The 16,795-nt window shown below is 38.0% G+C and overlaps 1 protein-coding gene across 5 annotated transcripts in view; it reads left to right on the top strand.

Moving 5' to 3' along the window:
• Window positions 1-11,739, top strand: part of ccdc181 (coiled-coil domain containing 181) — a 48,749-nt gene extending 37,010 nt beyond the window's left edge. For 3 of the 5 annotated variants that reach the window (XM_059968321.1, XM_059968322.1, XM_059968323.1), the window contains exons 5-6: window positions 7,697-7,851; window positions 9,970-11,739. In XM_059968321.1, the coding sequence (XP_059824304.1) occupies window positions 7,697-7,851; window positions 9,970-10,138 (324 nt within the window). In that variant the 3' untranslated portion in view covers window positions 10,139-11,739. Of the gene's footprint in view, window positions 1-7,225; window positions 7,331-7,696; window positions 7,852-9,969 lie in introns of those variants that run through there. The other 2 variants (XR_009511818.1, XM_059968325.1) reach the window with 2 other exon arrangements.
• Window positions 11,740-16,795: the final 5,056 nt, after the last annotated feature.

Genomic DNA, 16,795 nt, shown 5'->3' with positions numbered 1-16,795 from the left:
TGGTGCTACCTATATCTATGACCCACCCAAGTGTTAACCCCTGTGTAAAGGGAGCATTTGGAGGTCCATTGCATTGCTCAAGTACCTTATGTACGTGTAGGATGTCTTTTTGTAGCAGGAGCAGAATCTCAGCCTTTGATTTGAGTGACGACATCTTGCTGGCTAGGGACTTGAGGTGAGGGTGGTGAGTTGCTGCTTCTAGAATGGAAATTTCCTTCCTGTTGTTTGGAGGTTTGTCGCAATCTTTGAGCATGGGGAGAGCTAAACGAGTCTTTTCATCAACAGGTTCGTCAATGAAGTCTCTTGCTTTTTGCCTGCTTGTGACACACCTGCACATGTTTTAAGAGTGTAAGCAAAGCGCCATTGGTTATGTTGAAGACATTGAAAAAAGGTGATTTAGCTAGAGACTTATTGTTCTGATCATCCAAGACAACATACATGCTCATCCTCTTCTCAATGTGGCCTTCAGGGTAGGCATTGACGAGGCAGATCCTTGAACATGACACTGGTGGAGTTTTCCCCATAGACCTCAGTACAGGAAGAGGTGGCAGCTAGAGAGGGAGGGGATTCATCTTCCTCCCAGCACGCTGTAAGGAGGTACTTAAGTTGTTCTTCACAGATGAGGGAGGTGGGCCATCATGAAGAGCTGCACTGTGTTTGTTGCTGTCGGATTCAGAGCACTGGATGACAGCATTACAATCCCTCCCCTGGTGGCTGGTTGAAGAACAGCAGTGGAAACAGCGGTGCCCTTTAAGGCATGCCCTTTGCTCCTTGAAAGAGTTTCCCTGAAATCTCTATACTTCCGGAGAAGGTGTGGTTTCTGAAGTCGGGGGCACTGTCCACCTTAGTTTTCTGCAGTCAAACGGGTTTCTCTGGTTTGCTGCGGGTGGTCATGATAAAGCTGGGGACATTCTGGCTTCAGCCCAGATGAAACTAAAGAAGGGTAGGAAGCTAACTTTTTTTTCCAGCTTGTATCTGGTTTCCTGTGATATTCATTTCTCCTGTAGGCTAAAGGTAAGTTTCTCCAAGATGGGACTAATTCCTCATGGTGTCCAGGTAAAACAAGCCAAATAAGTAGTTTTCAGCTTTGGCTATCTCCAACTCCAACAGCAGTCTCCTAACTCTCACAGATGTTGGGGCTTCCTGCTAGAAATCTTGGGAAAGGGCTCAAATTTAATGAAGAGAGCAGCCTCCATTGCCTCTGCAGATTTGTAGCTCTCTTACTGTCTTTGCCAAACTAAACTGAGAGCAGCACTGGGGTGTTTCATCTGAACTGACATTCTGCATGTGTGCTCAGTCGACTCAGGTCCATTAGGATCCAAGCCGCTTCACCAGCAGGTCAAGTTCTTCACTAAGCTTGAGGTTGAGGTCTTCAGCAGCATCTGAGAATGTGGACTTCCAAGCCCAGTAATTTTCTGGCTTATTATCAAATCTGGTGAGTCTGGCCATCAGCATGTCGTGATGGGCTAGGTATCTTGCAACATCTGACACATCATGATTAGGCTGGGGTTCATTCGGGGTGTGCTGCACCTTACCAGGAAGTTTACCAACGTCATCACCCATGTTATCCCATGGTACTTATGAGCCTTGGAGTCTACCACTACATGACTGCATGTCTCTTTCATATTTATGGGCATGAGTAGCCAGTCATTGGATTTTCTGAGACATTGGCCTGTTCAGTGAAAGTACAAGTATGTGAGGGAGGTGGTCTGTATTCTGAAGTCTGAGCTGTCCTGTTTTGATTAGAAGTGTTGAGGTGTGGGGAATTATGAAGAAAAGGAGTCCCCCCCCCCAATCTCGAATGGCTTGTCTTGAGTCTCTCAGTGTTTGCTGGTGGGTGGGTATAAGCAGACTAGTCTGGAACATACATCTTAGTCCCCTCAGCTGAATGACATGGTGAGTTTGATCTAACATCATCATTGTCAGCTAGCTGTTCCATGCCCACCTCAAAGACTTTGGCCTCCACCTCTTTTTCATGCTGCAGTGCCTTTAATGTGGCTTCCAGGTGAGACTTTTACATTAATTTCTCTTTGTGCAAATAACACACTGGCAAGTGCTGCTTCGGCCCAGCTCAGGTTTCCAGCGCCTCAGATCTGCTAGACTGTCTATGTAATCTAGATGGATGCAGCAAACACACTGACCTGGTTTCAAGGCTTCTTTTTTCTGTTGCTGACATTTTAACTCACTGTCGTACAGGAGCCTGCAGAATCAGTATCTGATGCAGTGTGGTTGAAATCACCATTGAGAAAGTCATTTTACTGTGCTGCCCTCGCTCAAGAGTTTCCCTGTTTTCTTAAGCTAGGCAGATAAGTAAACTCAAGTCCTGCGTAGATGTAGTTTGAAGATGGTTTTATTATTCACCAATGTGTTACAGTAGGCAAGGAGCTGAGTAAAAAGACAGTATTTCTCCTCATTTTCACAAAAGACAGATTTAAATATTGATTAAAATTCCTTTGACTCCAAACAATAGCGACTAAATGAAATGTACAAATGATATAAAAATGGTTGACCTGATGACAAAAGTTAATTGTTTATCAACGCAATAATACGTAATCAATAAAAGCTGTGAACTTACAAGTACGCAGTGAGATCTAGTAATTAGAAATAAAATAACAAACCAAATCAGGCAGGACATAACAGCATCTTTGCTTTCCTATATGCTTGATCATTCACAATGATGTAACTGCTCTATAATCCCATTGCTGGATTTTCCCTCAATTACAACCTCTCTACAACTTTCAAAGGTAATAAAGTTTGAGTAATGAAAGCTGATCTCTATGATACTCCACACCCAGAAACAATGAATGGAAGAAATCGTTCCCCTTTGTGACATAGTTCCCATTTTGCCAGCCTTATACATTAATCATTTAATTATTACACTTAAATTATGAAAGCTAGAATCATTTGTTCAAAATACCCAATATTTTTGACACACAAAACCAAGAGCAAAAGTGTGACAACTTTGTGGCTTTATGTCATGTACCTCTGCTTCTAAATAGTGCTCTCCAAATGTAGTAGGTTACTCCTTAGTTCAAATGTGGTTGGAAGTGACTGCATAAGATAGCTGTGATTAGGTTCGGATATAAATGGCTGACTTTGGATTGCACCATTATGCTGTGAACAGTAGCAGTCTGGGATAGCTTGTAGATAGGCAACTGCAAAGTTATAACGTCAGACAAACAGTGATGGAAGCAATAAAGTTCTCATCACAAGAGAGCTTGAGGATAGAAGAGTGAATAATAGAGTTACAGAGAGCAATGAAAGCAGGTCCTTTGGCCCACTCAGTCCACGCTATCAAGCACAGTTTTTTAAACAAAGAAGCGGATGTGAGATTGCAAATACTGGAATCAGGAGAAAACAGCAAGTTGCTGGAGGAATTCAGTAGGTTCAAGCAGCATCTTGAAAACAAATGCTGTAGATAGTTAAAATGTTGGGTCTGAGTATGCACCTTTGCCTCCACAGATACTCCATGACCTGTTGAGTTTCTACAATAGTTCATTTTGTTTTTTTTACACACTAATCCCATTATAATCCAAGTTATTCTCAGATTTCAACATCCCTCCCTCCTGCCCATTCTCCCCCAGATTTGATCTCCTGTCTAGACAGCAGGGGCAATTTACAGCCTGATAATATACCAGCCTGCACATCTTTGGGAGGAATACCAAGGCACTGAGAAAATGTGTAAATTCCATACAGACAAGTACAACACTGAATGCTTCACTATCTGGCAATGTTGACACTATGGACTTCCACACAGGAAAACATGAGCACACATTTATAAGGATTGCCCAAGGTTGGAGCTGAACTCCCCCTGTGATCCTTCATTTCTCTTGCAAGCTGGATATATCCAGCATATCTACATGTATGGTCTCATTAACCTTGGTTGATTGAATGCCAGATGAAAGCCTTTGAACTATCTAGGACAAAGCCAGTATACAACATAATCTTCTGTGAAATTGGCACATGATTTACCCTATTGTCCTGCCCATGATAGCCTGGCAACTTGTCATCTGCAGATCCTACTACTGCGCTTCCTGTATTGTATGTAAAGTGCTATTTTCAGAGTTGATGAATTCAAGTGTCAAAGGTGTTTGTGCAACATCATTTTTATTTCTGCTATAACCTTGCAACTTCTTGCTGGGGCCTGAACTGAATTATTTTTATATCTGAAAGGAGAAAGGCGCAAGGCTTGTGCTAATGCTGAAGGGAGGAAAACTGACATTGTGCTAAAGATGACAAACTGCGCAGATACAAAAAAAAAACAAATAAATAAGTAAATAAATAATACAGGGACATGAGTTATAGATCCTTGATAGTGAGTCCATATGTTGTGGAACTATTTCAATGTTGAGGTGAGTCAAGTTATCCACGCTCAGGAGCCTGATGTAATAACTGTTCCTGAACCTGGTGCCATGGTGCCTAAGCTCTATCCTGATGTTATATGGCAAAGGAGTGTTAAAAAGGACTAAATAGGATGTGAGGAGACCAACAAATTTCACGACATGAGATAGGTCAGTAATAATAAGTCTGATTCTGATCATCTTCAATGAATTGTTCTTTGAATATGTACACCAGCATCTCTAACTCTAAGCAGCTGATTCTTTGGGCATAGTCTGTCTAGTCGGCTATTGCTGATTGCAAGGATCTCCCTTGGTCCTTGAAGTCCTAAGTTAGAAAATGATTTCCAGCAATAGTTGCATTAATTGGTGACCTCCCCTCTGTGAGCTAGTCAAGATTCTAGTCTGCTGGTGATTAGATCTACTGAAATTACTTAAGTGTAACATTTCAATTGCATTGCCTGATGTAGGGTCTCTGTCTGAAACATTGACTATTTCCCTCCATGTTTGGTGTCTGACCTGCTGAGTTCCTCTAGCATTTTGTGTGTGTTGCTTAGCATCTGCTAAATTTCTTGTGCTAATGAATTGCAATGACTCAACTTTGTCAGGGGGCAAAAGAAATCTGGCATATCCCCATTGACCATGTCAATTTTTAATTGATGCACCACAGAAATCATATCTGGACGCACAATGGATTGGTATGGCAACTGGTCTGCATGACCGCAAGCAACTACGGAGTGTACGGACGGATATAGCTCAACACATCATAGAAACCAGCATCCCCTCTATGGACTCTTTCTATATTTCTCACTGTCTCAGTAAAGCAGTCAGTATAATCAAAGACCTATCCTGCCCGGACATTCTCTCTTTTCTGCACTTCCATTGGGCAGAAGTTACAAATCTCTGCAAGCATGTACCATCAGGCTCAAAGTGAGCTTCTGTGCCACTATTGTAAGTCTAAGTGGTTCCAGACGACAATAAGATAAAACTCTTGACGTCAGTATCTACCTCGTTATGATCTTGGATTTTATTGTTTACCAGACTGCACTTTCTCCATAGCTGTTACATTTTATTCTGAATTGTTATTATTTTACCTCAGTCACTGTGTAATCTTTTATATGTGTGAACAGTATGCAAGGCAAGCTTTTCACTATATCTCGGTATATGCGATGATAATAAACCAATTCCAATTGGCTCCCCCAAAGTGTGCATATACTGTTTTGTGTGAGATATGCAGAGAAGAATCCTGGCTTCTTGTTGAATGCCACTTCAGTGCACGTTCTCAGTGTTTGCAATTTCTAGCGCAATATGTCCAAAGTAAAGCAGTAAAATTGAGATACCTCACAAACATGATAACTGTTACTTTAACTTTAAAGAAACTACTGTATATTCAAATATTTAAGTTATTAACATAATTACTATAGCCAAGTATAAAGACACTTGAGGAACAACATTTCTTTTTGTGCCAAAATGCTGAATTCTCTAAATTTAGATGGCACTTTTTTTAATATCAGAACTAAACATTTTTGGCTGCTTTCCCTTTATTTTCCTTTGTTTGGGTAAACTTTGTGTGCTAGACTATAATATTAACAACACACTACCTAGACAAAGAAGCTTAACTGCTCCTTAACAGCCAAAATCTTTTTGATTTACAAAGATCCTTTCCCTCTTTTCCAGCATTTTTGTGTTTTTATTTTAAAAAGAAACTTTGGTCTCAGTTATAATCCAATCAATACAAAATGCTACTTCATCGCTATATTTATTGCATGAAATCTTGAAGAAATTTTATCTGATTAAATTTCCCTCCAATTTTCCCATAAACCAGTTCATATAGGGATATAAGTCAAGTAATTCTGGTCAGGTTCCACGTCACAGATATTTGAGTTCCTTTTTTCAAAGTTTTGAACGTCAGGTTGTGCATCCTTTACAAACCAACACTTAAGTATTTCTAATGAGCTTTTAGGTGTGAGTTCCACAAAATATGACATTTGAGTCAGAATCATAGAAAAGTGAAACATAGAAACAAGCCTTTTGGCCCATCTAGTCCATGCTGAACCATTTAAACTATATAGTCTCTTAAATGTTGAAAGTGAGACGGCATGCAACACTTGTGCTGGCAACTCATTCCACACTCTCATGACCTTTGAGTGAAGAAGTTTCCCCTCCTGTTCCCCTTAAAGCTTTCACTTGCACCCGCAACCCATGATTCTAGTTGTAGTCCCACCAAATTTCAGTGGAAAAAGCCTGCTTGCATTTACCCTATCTGTATGTCTTGTAATTTTGTATACCTCTACCAAATCATCCCTGTGTTTTCTACATACCAAGGAATAAAGTCCTAACCTATTCAATCTTTCCTTATAATTTGGGTCCTCCAGTCCTGGCAACATTCTTCTAAATTTTCTCTGTACTCTTTCAATCTTATTTATATTTTTCCTGTAGGTAGGTGACCAAAACCACACAAAACTTCAGACTTAGGCCAGACCTAAGTCTTGTACAACTTCAACATAACATCCCACCTCCTGTACTCAATACTTTTATGAAGGCCAATGTGCCAAAAGCTTTACTACGCTATCTACCTGTGCCAAAGAATTAAGGACCTGTATTCCCAGATCCCTTTGTTCCACCACACCCCTCAGTCCCCTACCACTCACTGTGTAAGACCTACCTGGGTTGGTCGTATTAAAGTGCAACACCTTGCACTTGTCTACATTAAATTCCATCTGCATTTTTCAGCCCATTTTTTTCTATAAAAAATTAAACATTTCAAAAAATGTAATAAAGTGGAAATAATTTATAAATAAAAGCATTACAGTGAACAAATTAACAAATTTACCTGCTTGTGCCATTCTTAGTCATGGTAAAAATAAATTTTTATTTTGTTGAAATAGGTACACAGCTCCTGCACCAGGTCTCATCCTGTTTAAGTTACGTGATTTCACACAGATCTCATCAAGTATGTGATGATGAACTCACTGGTTGGGACTTATTAGCAAGTCAGTGCTTTGCCCTTTTAACATGCATGCATTATGTCTCAAGCTTAATTGCATTTATGGAGTTAATGCTCATAGTTTGCTATGTGACTGCTGGTATTTACAGCAAGTTAGAGTCCTACCTCTTTGTTACTTGAACTCCTAGTGGTAGGCTGGGAAAGAAATGTTTGAACTAACAAGAATAAAATAATATTTAATCAATATGGTTTAATTTTGTATCTTCAGAAATTAATAAGGATTGGGTATATAATCTTAGTGGATCAAAGTTACCAAAGGGTCATTTTACATGAAAATTGACCTGATTAATAAAACTGTTGCATAGGTTTAATCTGGGGTTATTGTATCTTTTTGTGAAAATGTTTTTGAAAGGAATTTCGAGACCCAAGTGAAGCCTTCAATCTCTGGCTAAAGAAAAAACGGGAACAACAAATCAAAGAACAGCAAATAGAAGCTATGCGAAAAAGGGAACAAGATTATAACTCAAAAATCTACACAAGAGAAGATTCTGAAAAAGCCTTTAAACAGTAAGGAAATTTTAATCATTTCAATTTGTTTAATTTTATTTTGCACTAAAATAATACTAACTATAAACTCTTCTTGGGCTTCTAGCTGGGTACAGGTATCGATTTCAACTGAAGTTTCAATGACAAATTGCCATCTTCATCAGGGATGATGCCTGGTGAAGGAAGCCATTGAAATAAAACCAGAGAAAAAGTTTTTTAAGAAAGATGAAGGTCTCTCTCTAAGTAAGAACTGGAATTCAATTGTAAACAAGGTGGCATAGCGGGAACCTGACTGGATGAGGACTAACCAATCAGGAAGGATGGATGACGGGGTATTAATACCCCTGAACTGTAGACGTGCCTAGGCATCATCCCTGATGAAGATGGCAAAGTTTATCATTGAAACTTGGATAAAATCGGTACCTGTACGGGCAGGAAGCCTGACAAGTTTATTTGTCATATATGCGGGAAAGCACTAGATCCTTTATTTTAATTACTAACCATATTTACAAAAGTAAACTGAGATGGGCTGAAATTTACAGCTCTATGCTGTGACCTGCATTTTAATCATTAGTATCAACAGACAGATTTTGGAGATTCTTAAAGTACATATTCTCTTTAAACATAATTAGTTCCATATGAACAAAAAGTGCTTTACTTTCAAATTGTTAACTTGTAATCTTCATGGACGTGAAATTTTAGTAGCAGTTAATTGTTTATTTCAGTCACTTTTAAAGCATTTGATTATGTAGAAATCATCAAGTTAAAATAATTCACTGCATAATTTATCTTGTGTTAATACAAAATTGATACTTGGATAGAGTATCAGTAATTTATTAGCCCCAAGTTGAGCCTTAATATAATAAATTAAGTCTTAATAATAAGTATTTAAAAGAAAACTTTGCCTACTTGTTCATTGGATGCTGAAGACCAAAGATAAATCTGCTGATGACACAAAGGTTTGGGTTGCTGTGGAAAGTGTGGAGGGCTGTCCGAGGTTACAGCGGGACATTGATTGGATGCAAAACTGGGCTGAGAAGTGCCAGATGGAGTTCAACCCAGATAAGTGTGAGGTGGTTCATTTTGGTAGGTCAAATATGATGGCAGGATATAGTATTAATGGTAAGACTCTTGGCAGTATGGAGGACAAGAGGGATCTTGGGGTCCAAGTCCACAGGACACTCAAAGGTGCTGTGCAGGTTGACTGTGTGGTTAAGAAGGCATACTGTGCGTTGGCCTTCACTAATCTTGGGATTGAGTTTAAGAGCCGAGAGGTAATGTTACAGCTATATAGGACCCTGGTCAGACCCCATGGAGCACTGTGCTCAGTTCTGGTCACCTCACTACAGGAAGGAAAGAAACTATAGAAAGGGTGCAGAGGAGATTTACAATGATGCTGCCTGGATTGGGAAGCATGCCCTATGAGAATAGGTTGAGAGATCTTGGCTTTTTCTCCCTGGAGCGACGGAGGATGAGGGGTGAACTGAAAGAGGTGTATATGATGATGAGAGGCATTGATCGTGAGGGTAGTCAAAGGCTTTTTCTCCCCAGGGCTGAAATGGCTAACATGAGAGGACACAGTTTTAAGGTGCTTGGAAGTAGATACAGAGGAGATGTCAGGGGTAAGTTTTTTTTTAAAAATGCAGAGAGTAGCGAGTGTGTGGAATGGGCTGCCGGCGATGGTGGTGGAGTTGGATACGGTAGGGTCTTTTAAAGAGACTCCTGGATAGGTACATGGAACTTAGAAAAATAGAGGGCTATGGGTAAGCCTAGGTAATTTCTAAAGTAAGTACATGTTCAGCACAGCATTGTGGGCTGAAAGGACTGTATTGTGCTATAGGTTTTCTATGTTTCTATTTAGACATATTTCAGTTGCTCAGGCTAAATGACATCCTTCAACTGACAATAAAGTAAGCTTGTACATCATATACCTGCCAGGAGAATTCATGCAATTAACTACCTAAAAATTAGGTCCCATGACTTGTTTTGAACAGATGTGGTAAAACACCATAAATACAGTCCACGTTTAAATATTAAAAGATATTGAACATTTTGTGTAATAGATGGACACAGTTTTTTTTTATTCTGCTGAGTTCAGTAAGCACTTGATATATATTCCCTCCCTCTGTATCTTTACAGATGGCTAAAACGAAAAAAAGCTGAGAAACGTGCTGAGCAGTTGGCTGCCAAGGAGAGATGCAGGAAGTTTCTATTAGAAGCTAGAAGAGTAAAAAGGATGCAAACTCTGTTGTGCTCTCTTAATGAATCTAAATCATTTCACTTTGACAACTATGGGTACAGGTTTTAGAAAATACCGTTCATCCTATCTCTCTTTACATTCAGAATGCCTCAAAATAAGTTTCAGATGAAGCCCAGCATCCTTTAGTGGGTTTGCATATTGCGCTTTCACTAGCATAGCTTAAGAGATCGCAACAACTCTGATTTCTCAGTATGTTTCTGCATCAGCATCAAAACTTGTGAGCACTGCACAAAGCATGATTATGTTGTAATAAATTATTCACATTGTCTGTATGCTACTGTTTTTTGTATTCCATTTTTCATAGGTTCAAGTAGGCATTTGAGTTTGAACTTCTCAGAAAAGTTTCTCAGAGCTATGAAATATAAATCAATGATGTTTCAGATTTTAGTGAAATTTTCTATATACAACCAGTAATTTAAATTCCATCCACTCATTCTGAATTAAATCTTTTAAATGCTATTGTGTTTCAATGTCCAAGGTTGAGTGTCAATTAACATTTGTACCTACAATGAAATGCATATGTTTCTTTCCCTCTCCCCCACATCCCTCTAATCAAACATACACATAACATCCTATCAACTGAATAGACAGATGATCTGCCTTTTCTCTGGCAATGCCAGTATAAGGAACTGGTGAGTGACCAAAATTGCTTTGTGTTGTGTACCTTGCTGTTTTGCTGTTTATCATTTAGGAATAGCTTAATTATTGTGCTCATATTAATCTAACAAATTAATAACTTGGCTTGTGAAATCCATTCCATAAGCCTCTATTTCAATTTTAAATTCCCCTTTCCAGCCACAAGCATTCTGCTTGGGGATTCCAGTCCTCTGTGCACCTTGGAATGGAACTCCATTTTTGCCAAAGTTACAGAAGTGTGATAGAAAAGTTCCATGGAACTTCCCAGTGATAATTTTCTAATTACCCTTCTTTAGAAGTACATATTAGTAACAATGCTGTCATGAAGGTTGCCAGATATTTAAGGTTTACTTTAGGTTGACTATATTAAACTGATAAAGTTTAAACAGAAAATTCCAACAGTATATGTCTAATTATTTTGAAACATTATCCATTATAATTTCTTTTATACAGATTTAGACAGACACTAAAGCCATACAAGAGGGGTATTCGTAAGATGGGTAATTTATGTTCAATTTTAAAAAATTGAGATGCAATTAATAGTTGAAAAATGTAGATGCTAACAATCCAAAATAAAAACAGAAAATTCTGTTAGCTCAGTATTTAGCAAGTCAGAAAGCATTCTTGGAAAGAAAAACAAAGTTCACATTATGTGTGAACATTATTCTTTTTCAGAAATGACAGAAGAAACAAGAATGTTTTCAGTTGCTGAGAAGGAAAAAATTGTAGAGAACTGAGGGGAGTGTCTATGATAGGGTATTGACCAAAGTTGTCAAGGTAACAATAATTTTAAAAATCAGCATTTGGAAACAGAATGAAAAATGAAATAAATTGAGATAGCCACATCTGTGTTTGACATTCTACATGATGAAATTAGTAATGTTTGATTAAGTGTAATGACAATTTGTAATATAGTGTTCTGGTACTTCTGTATCTGTAAGCGTACAGATATTATGAAAAAGTTTCTTAACAATAAAAATGAACTATTTACCAAATGTTTGGATGTGCACTTTCCAAGGATCAAACTCAATCTTGATACCATTGAGCAATAATGCACACAATTCCTTTACGCAGTTTAAGTAAAAATTTGCTACATTCTTAAAATTCAAAACTTTAAATTTCTTTGACACATTATAAAAAAATCAATTAATTTCAAGACATGCTAATTTCCACTCAGTGAGTCTTGCTGACAGTGTTCAGGTAATATTAAAGAATTAGCTTAGAGAATCAGTCACATAAATCAAAATAAAACCATTTCTCATCATAATTAGCCAATTTGGATGTGCATATTGGGAATTAAGTACTTTCCTGGAAGAAATACTGCAAGATGCTCTTTAACTCTACTAATTATTTTACGTATGGCTTACTCATAAAATGCCCTATTAATTTCATTCCAAAGGAAGAATAGGTGAAGACTAGCAAAAGAAAAATAATTATTGTATTTTACACACAGCTAAGACAGAAGGCTTGCTTTCAACCCCTAACCTTACCTGAATGCCATACAGTCTGAAATTTGCATTATCTGGCTAAACTCATCTCAAGGGGAACTCGATGAGCTGAACTATTAGCATAGACTGGTTTGCACTCTATTTCCTTCCTGGGACTTCATGTTGGAAATTAGAGATACTAAGAAAAGCACAAAATCACATTGTGAAACAAGCAGCCACATGACAAATTTGAAATGTTTCCATGTTCAAAGTTTGAGTAATCTTGGTCAGTAACATTTACCTTTTTTAATTTACCTTTTAAATTCTTCAATCAAATGGACATCACAGTGCAAAACAAAGCAGAAAAATATGGTGGAAAAAGAAGGAACTAATAGTCTTTACACCACAGAAACAGAAGTTCCATAAAAATTAGATCCATTTTTGGGTACCATGCTTTAAGAAAGGGGTCAGGAACTTGAAGACATTTTGGTAAATGTTTTTTAAATAGTACCAAAGATGGGACATTTGGTACACCAATTTCTATTTGCATTTAGTAATGTTAGGACTCTACTTTTTAAATAATGTATGATCCCCCAACCTTACATGGCTTCCCCTAGGACACAATGCATTAAATGACCACCTTCTACAGTGATTATGTTCATTATACTATTTTGGACAAGTATTGCAGTTTCTCCACATCAATGCTATAACATACAAATTAGTACTTTGTGTGCCTTTCTAAGAAACAAAAGGCCACTACCCAATTTCTGAGTTCTGAATATGCATTTTTGCTAGTTTGGATGTTATCATTCCATAGATAAAGGTTTGCACAAGCCTCAGATCAAGACTATGTAATTTCTAAGCATTTTATCCAGCAATCATTCATTTTCTGGACAGAGCTTCAATGATATCCAAAATAAAAACAGAAAATACTGGAAATACACAGCAGGCCATGCAGTAATTGTGGAGATCAGAATATTAATGCTTCAAATTGATGCCTTTCATCAGAATTTCAAAGTTCCTTTTCAGTTGCCAAGGAAAGAGTAAATAAAGGGAATGTCTGTGAAAGATCAATAGGATCTCTTGCTCTTAAAAGTTTATTGTTCGTCCAGAAAAGCATAGTCTTTCCGAGGCAAAATGTTTAAGAAAGCTTACCAAGATGAGAACGTATAATCTAGACTGATATTACAATAGTGGAAGTGATGAATTTTGGTGGTATCATTATTTAAAATATTAAAATAAAGGCTGTAACATAGTATACGTTGGTGATCCAAGTGCAGATAAAGAACAGGAGGTTCCTCTGATTAACCACCACGGGTAAACAGCTAGAGGAATGGGAGTGATAGGATTGATGTGAGAGTAGAATAGAATCAATGGGCTGAATGTGATGAGAAATTAAAATATGATGTTGTTTGGATTGTGCTGGTTGGCTGCCATCTTGGCAAAAGGCACCTTGCTTCATAAACTTATCTTGTTCCATTCTTCTTCATACTGAAGTGCCTATGATTGGTGAATGACTGAGTGATCATCCTCTAAAATTAAATGGAATTTTTAAAAATCCAGTGATGATTCTTTATGACAGATTTTGAATCTGATAACTAAATCAAGTTAGTGAAATCCTTAATGGGATCCACAAAGAGATCAGTTACCAAGTATCCTGTCTCTTAAATCCAGAAAATCCAAGCAGATAGTGTGATCCCAAATGGAGAACAAAGAAGTAATTTACATAGGCACTGCAGTAATTGTGTTTAACAATGACTAAACATCAGCATCAACTTAAAACAATCGCAACACTAACTTCTCTTTGAATTTGCTTTGCCAGAAAATGCACTAATCACACGCACACATCCTATGACCAGCAACTATTTGTTTAATTTTAATAGCCTTGTTGTTGTCTTAAAACATACACTTTGCCAGATTCAAGCTTTCAAAAGGAAAGAGAGGTCAAATTTGTTTTCTAGAGAATGATTTGTAAAGTATGACTTTCTAAATGTAGGCTTCCATTAAATTTTTTTGAAATGTCAGCAGCATCAAAACTGTAACACTTGACTGCTAATTTTTTCAACTGTAAGATATGAAGGGTAAATAGAAATAGTTTTGGGAAATATTTAGTTTCTTACTAAACTGTATCACAACATCTCCCAATTTTAATGTATAAATAGGAAATACCCTTTGGGCAATCAGTTACTCTAATAGAGTTATTAGTGACTTGATCACTGTCAAATCTGTTTCTTCTGGTCACCAACTGACTCTTAAAATGCACAAGATTTACTTTATGTTTTGGTTTCTAATGCCAAGAATTTAGAATAAGAAATCAGGTATCTTTCAGATAGATCACTCATAATCTCAAAATTTATGCATCAGTCCTGGGCTGTTAAAAGAAATTAAAGGCATCAGAATGCTTTAAAGAACAATAATCTGTTCAGTAGGTTCCAAATACTGTGCTCAATACCTTGATTAATACAGTCTTTGGCAAAAGGCCAAATTACCTCAGCCTGTTTTACTTGACACTATTTTGTTCAATACAATGAACAGCTGGAGCTTGTGGGAGCAACATCCCAAAGAATAAGTATTCTAAACACAAGAAAGTCTACATATGTTGGGAATCCAAAGCAACACACACACACAATGCTGGAAGAACTCAGCAGGTCAGGCAGGATCTATGGAAATGAATAGACGGTCAATGTTTAAGGCCGAGACCCTTCATCAGGACTATTTTTCCAGACATAAAGAGTAAAAGATAGGCTAGAGTAGATATTAGACCGCTGGGAAACAATGCTAGAGAGGGAGTAATGGGGGAAAAGAAATGGTGGATTAACTTGATAAGTACTTTGCGTCAGTTTTCCCTATGGAAGACATCAGCAGTGTGCCAGAAATTCGTGCGTGTCGGGCAGCAATGAGAATAGTTGCTATTACTGAAGAGAAGGTGCTTGGAAATCCAGGTCTGAAATAATTTATTTGAACCAAATGCACTATACCCCAGGGTTCTGAGAGGTAACTGAAGAGATTGTAGAAGTATTAGTAGTGAATCAAGCATCACTAGATTCTGGAATGGTTCCAGACAACTGGAAAATTGCAAATGTCACTCCACTCTTTAAGAAGGGAACGAGAGGCAAAAGACAAGAAATTACAGGCCAGTTAGCCTGACTTAAGTGGTTGAGAAGATGTTAGAGTTCATTATTAAGGATGAGGTTTCAGGGTTCTTGGAGGCACATGATATAATAGGCCAAAGTCAACATGGTTTCTTTAAGGGAATTCCTGCCTGATAAATCTGTTGGGTAGACAACAAGAGTCAGTGATTATTGTTCTTTAGATTTTTGATAAGGTGCCTCACATGAGGCTGCTAAACAAGATAAAAACCTATGGAATTACAGGGAATATACTAGCATGGTTAGAAAATTGGCTGACTGGTAGAAAGCAAAGAATAAAGGGGGCCTTTTCTGGATGGCTGCTGGTGACTAGTGGTGTTCTTCAGATGTTTGTGTTGGAATCACTTCTTTTCACATTATATGTCAATGATTTGGATGACGAAATTGTGGCCAAGTTTGTGAACAGTATGAAAATAGATGGAGGGGTAGGTAGTGTTGAGGAAGCAGGGAGTCTGTAGAAAGGTCATAAGCAGCATTTGAATGCTCTGGGCCTGTACTCACTGGAGTTTAGAGAATGAGGGATCTCATTGAATCCTATTGGATAGAGAAAGGCTTAGATGGAGTGGATGTGGAGAGGATGTTTCCGATGGTGGTGGAATCTAGGACCAGAGGGCACAGCCTCAATATTGAGGGACATCCATTTAGAATGGAGATGAGGAAAAATTTCTTTAGCCAAAATATGGGCTGTGGAGGCCGGGTCATTGGGTATATTTAAAATGGAGGTTGATAGGCTCTTGATTAGTAAGAGCGTCAAAGGTTACAGGGAAAAGGGCAGGAGAATGGGGTTGAGAGGGATAATAACTTAGTCATGATAGAAAGATGGAGCAGGCTCAATGGGCCGAATGGTCTAATTCTGCTCCTATGTCTAATGGTCTTGTTACAATTTAATATGATTTTCTACTAGTAAGTAAATCTTACTAGCATGATTTTCAGGGTGAAAAATAAAATAAAGTAGAGCACTGTAAGAAGATAATCAACTCCATTTATCCCAGCGAAGTTCAAGAGATAAACAGTTGAAGATGAAAGCTGAAACAACCAGATTAATGCACTGCACAACAGACTATTTTCCATGTTAATAGAAGAGCAACTCGTTCAATTCTTAGCTTGTCTAATCCCAGAGAACATTTAACTGGAACAAAATAACGGGTAATTGCTTTTTAGTTCAGAGGGCAAAGGCAGAGAATCCTGCAGTGAGCAATTCACTGTAACTAACCATCTTCCTACTTCCTCTCCAACAATATTCAAGCAATCCAACACAAAGCAGTCATTTGAGAAGTAGACCATACAGATCCTTTAAAAAAACGTTTCCTTCATGTGCAGCCTTTTCTATACAGGGAGTACTATTTGCAGGAGTAACCACAGCTTGCCAAGGTTTCTTTTACAGAACCTCCCAAACACGAGTTACCAGCTAGACACCAAGTCACCGCAATCATAAACTGTTTCAGCTGCTTCCACCTGGCAAACGGTACTGCAGCATTAAAGCCAGGAGAAAC

This window comes from Hypanus sabinus, chromosome 4 (assembly GCF_030144855.1).
Source record: "Hypanus sabinus isolate sHypSab1 chromosome 4, sHypSab1.hap1, whole genome shotgun sequence".
In the NCBI taxonomy this organism is placed as follows: domain Eukaryota; kingdom Metazoa; phylum Chordata; class Chondrichthyes; order Myliobatiformes; family Dasyatidae; genus Hypanus; species Hypanus sabinus.
The sequence above is the reverse complement of the archived record's forward strand: the minus strand, read 5'-3'. Positions and strand labels throughout refer to the sequence as shown.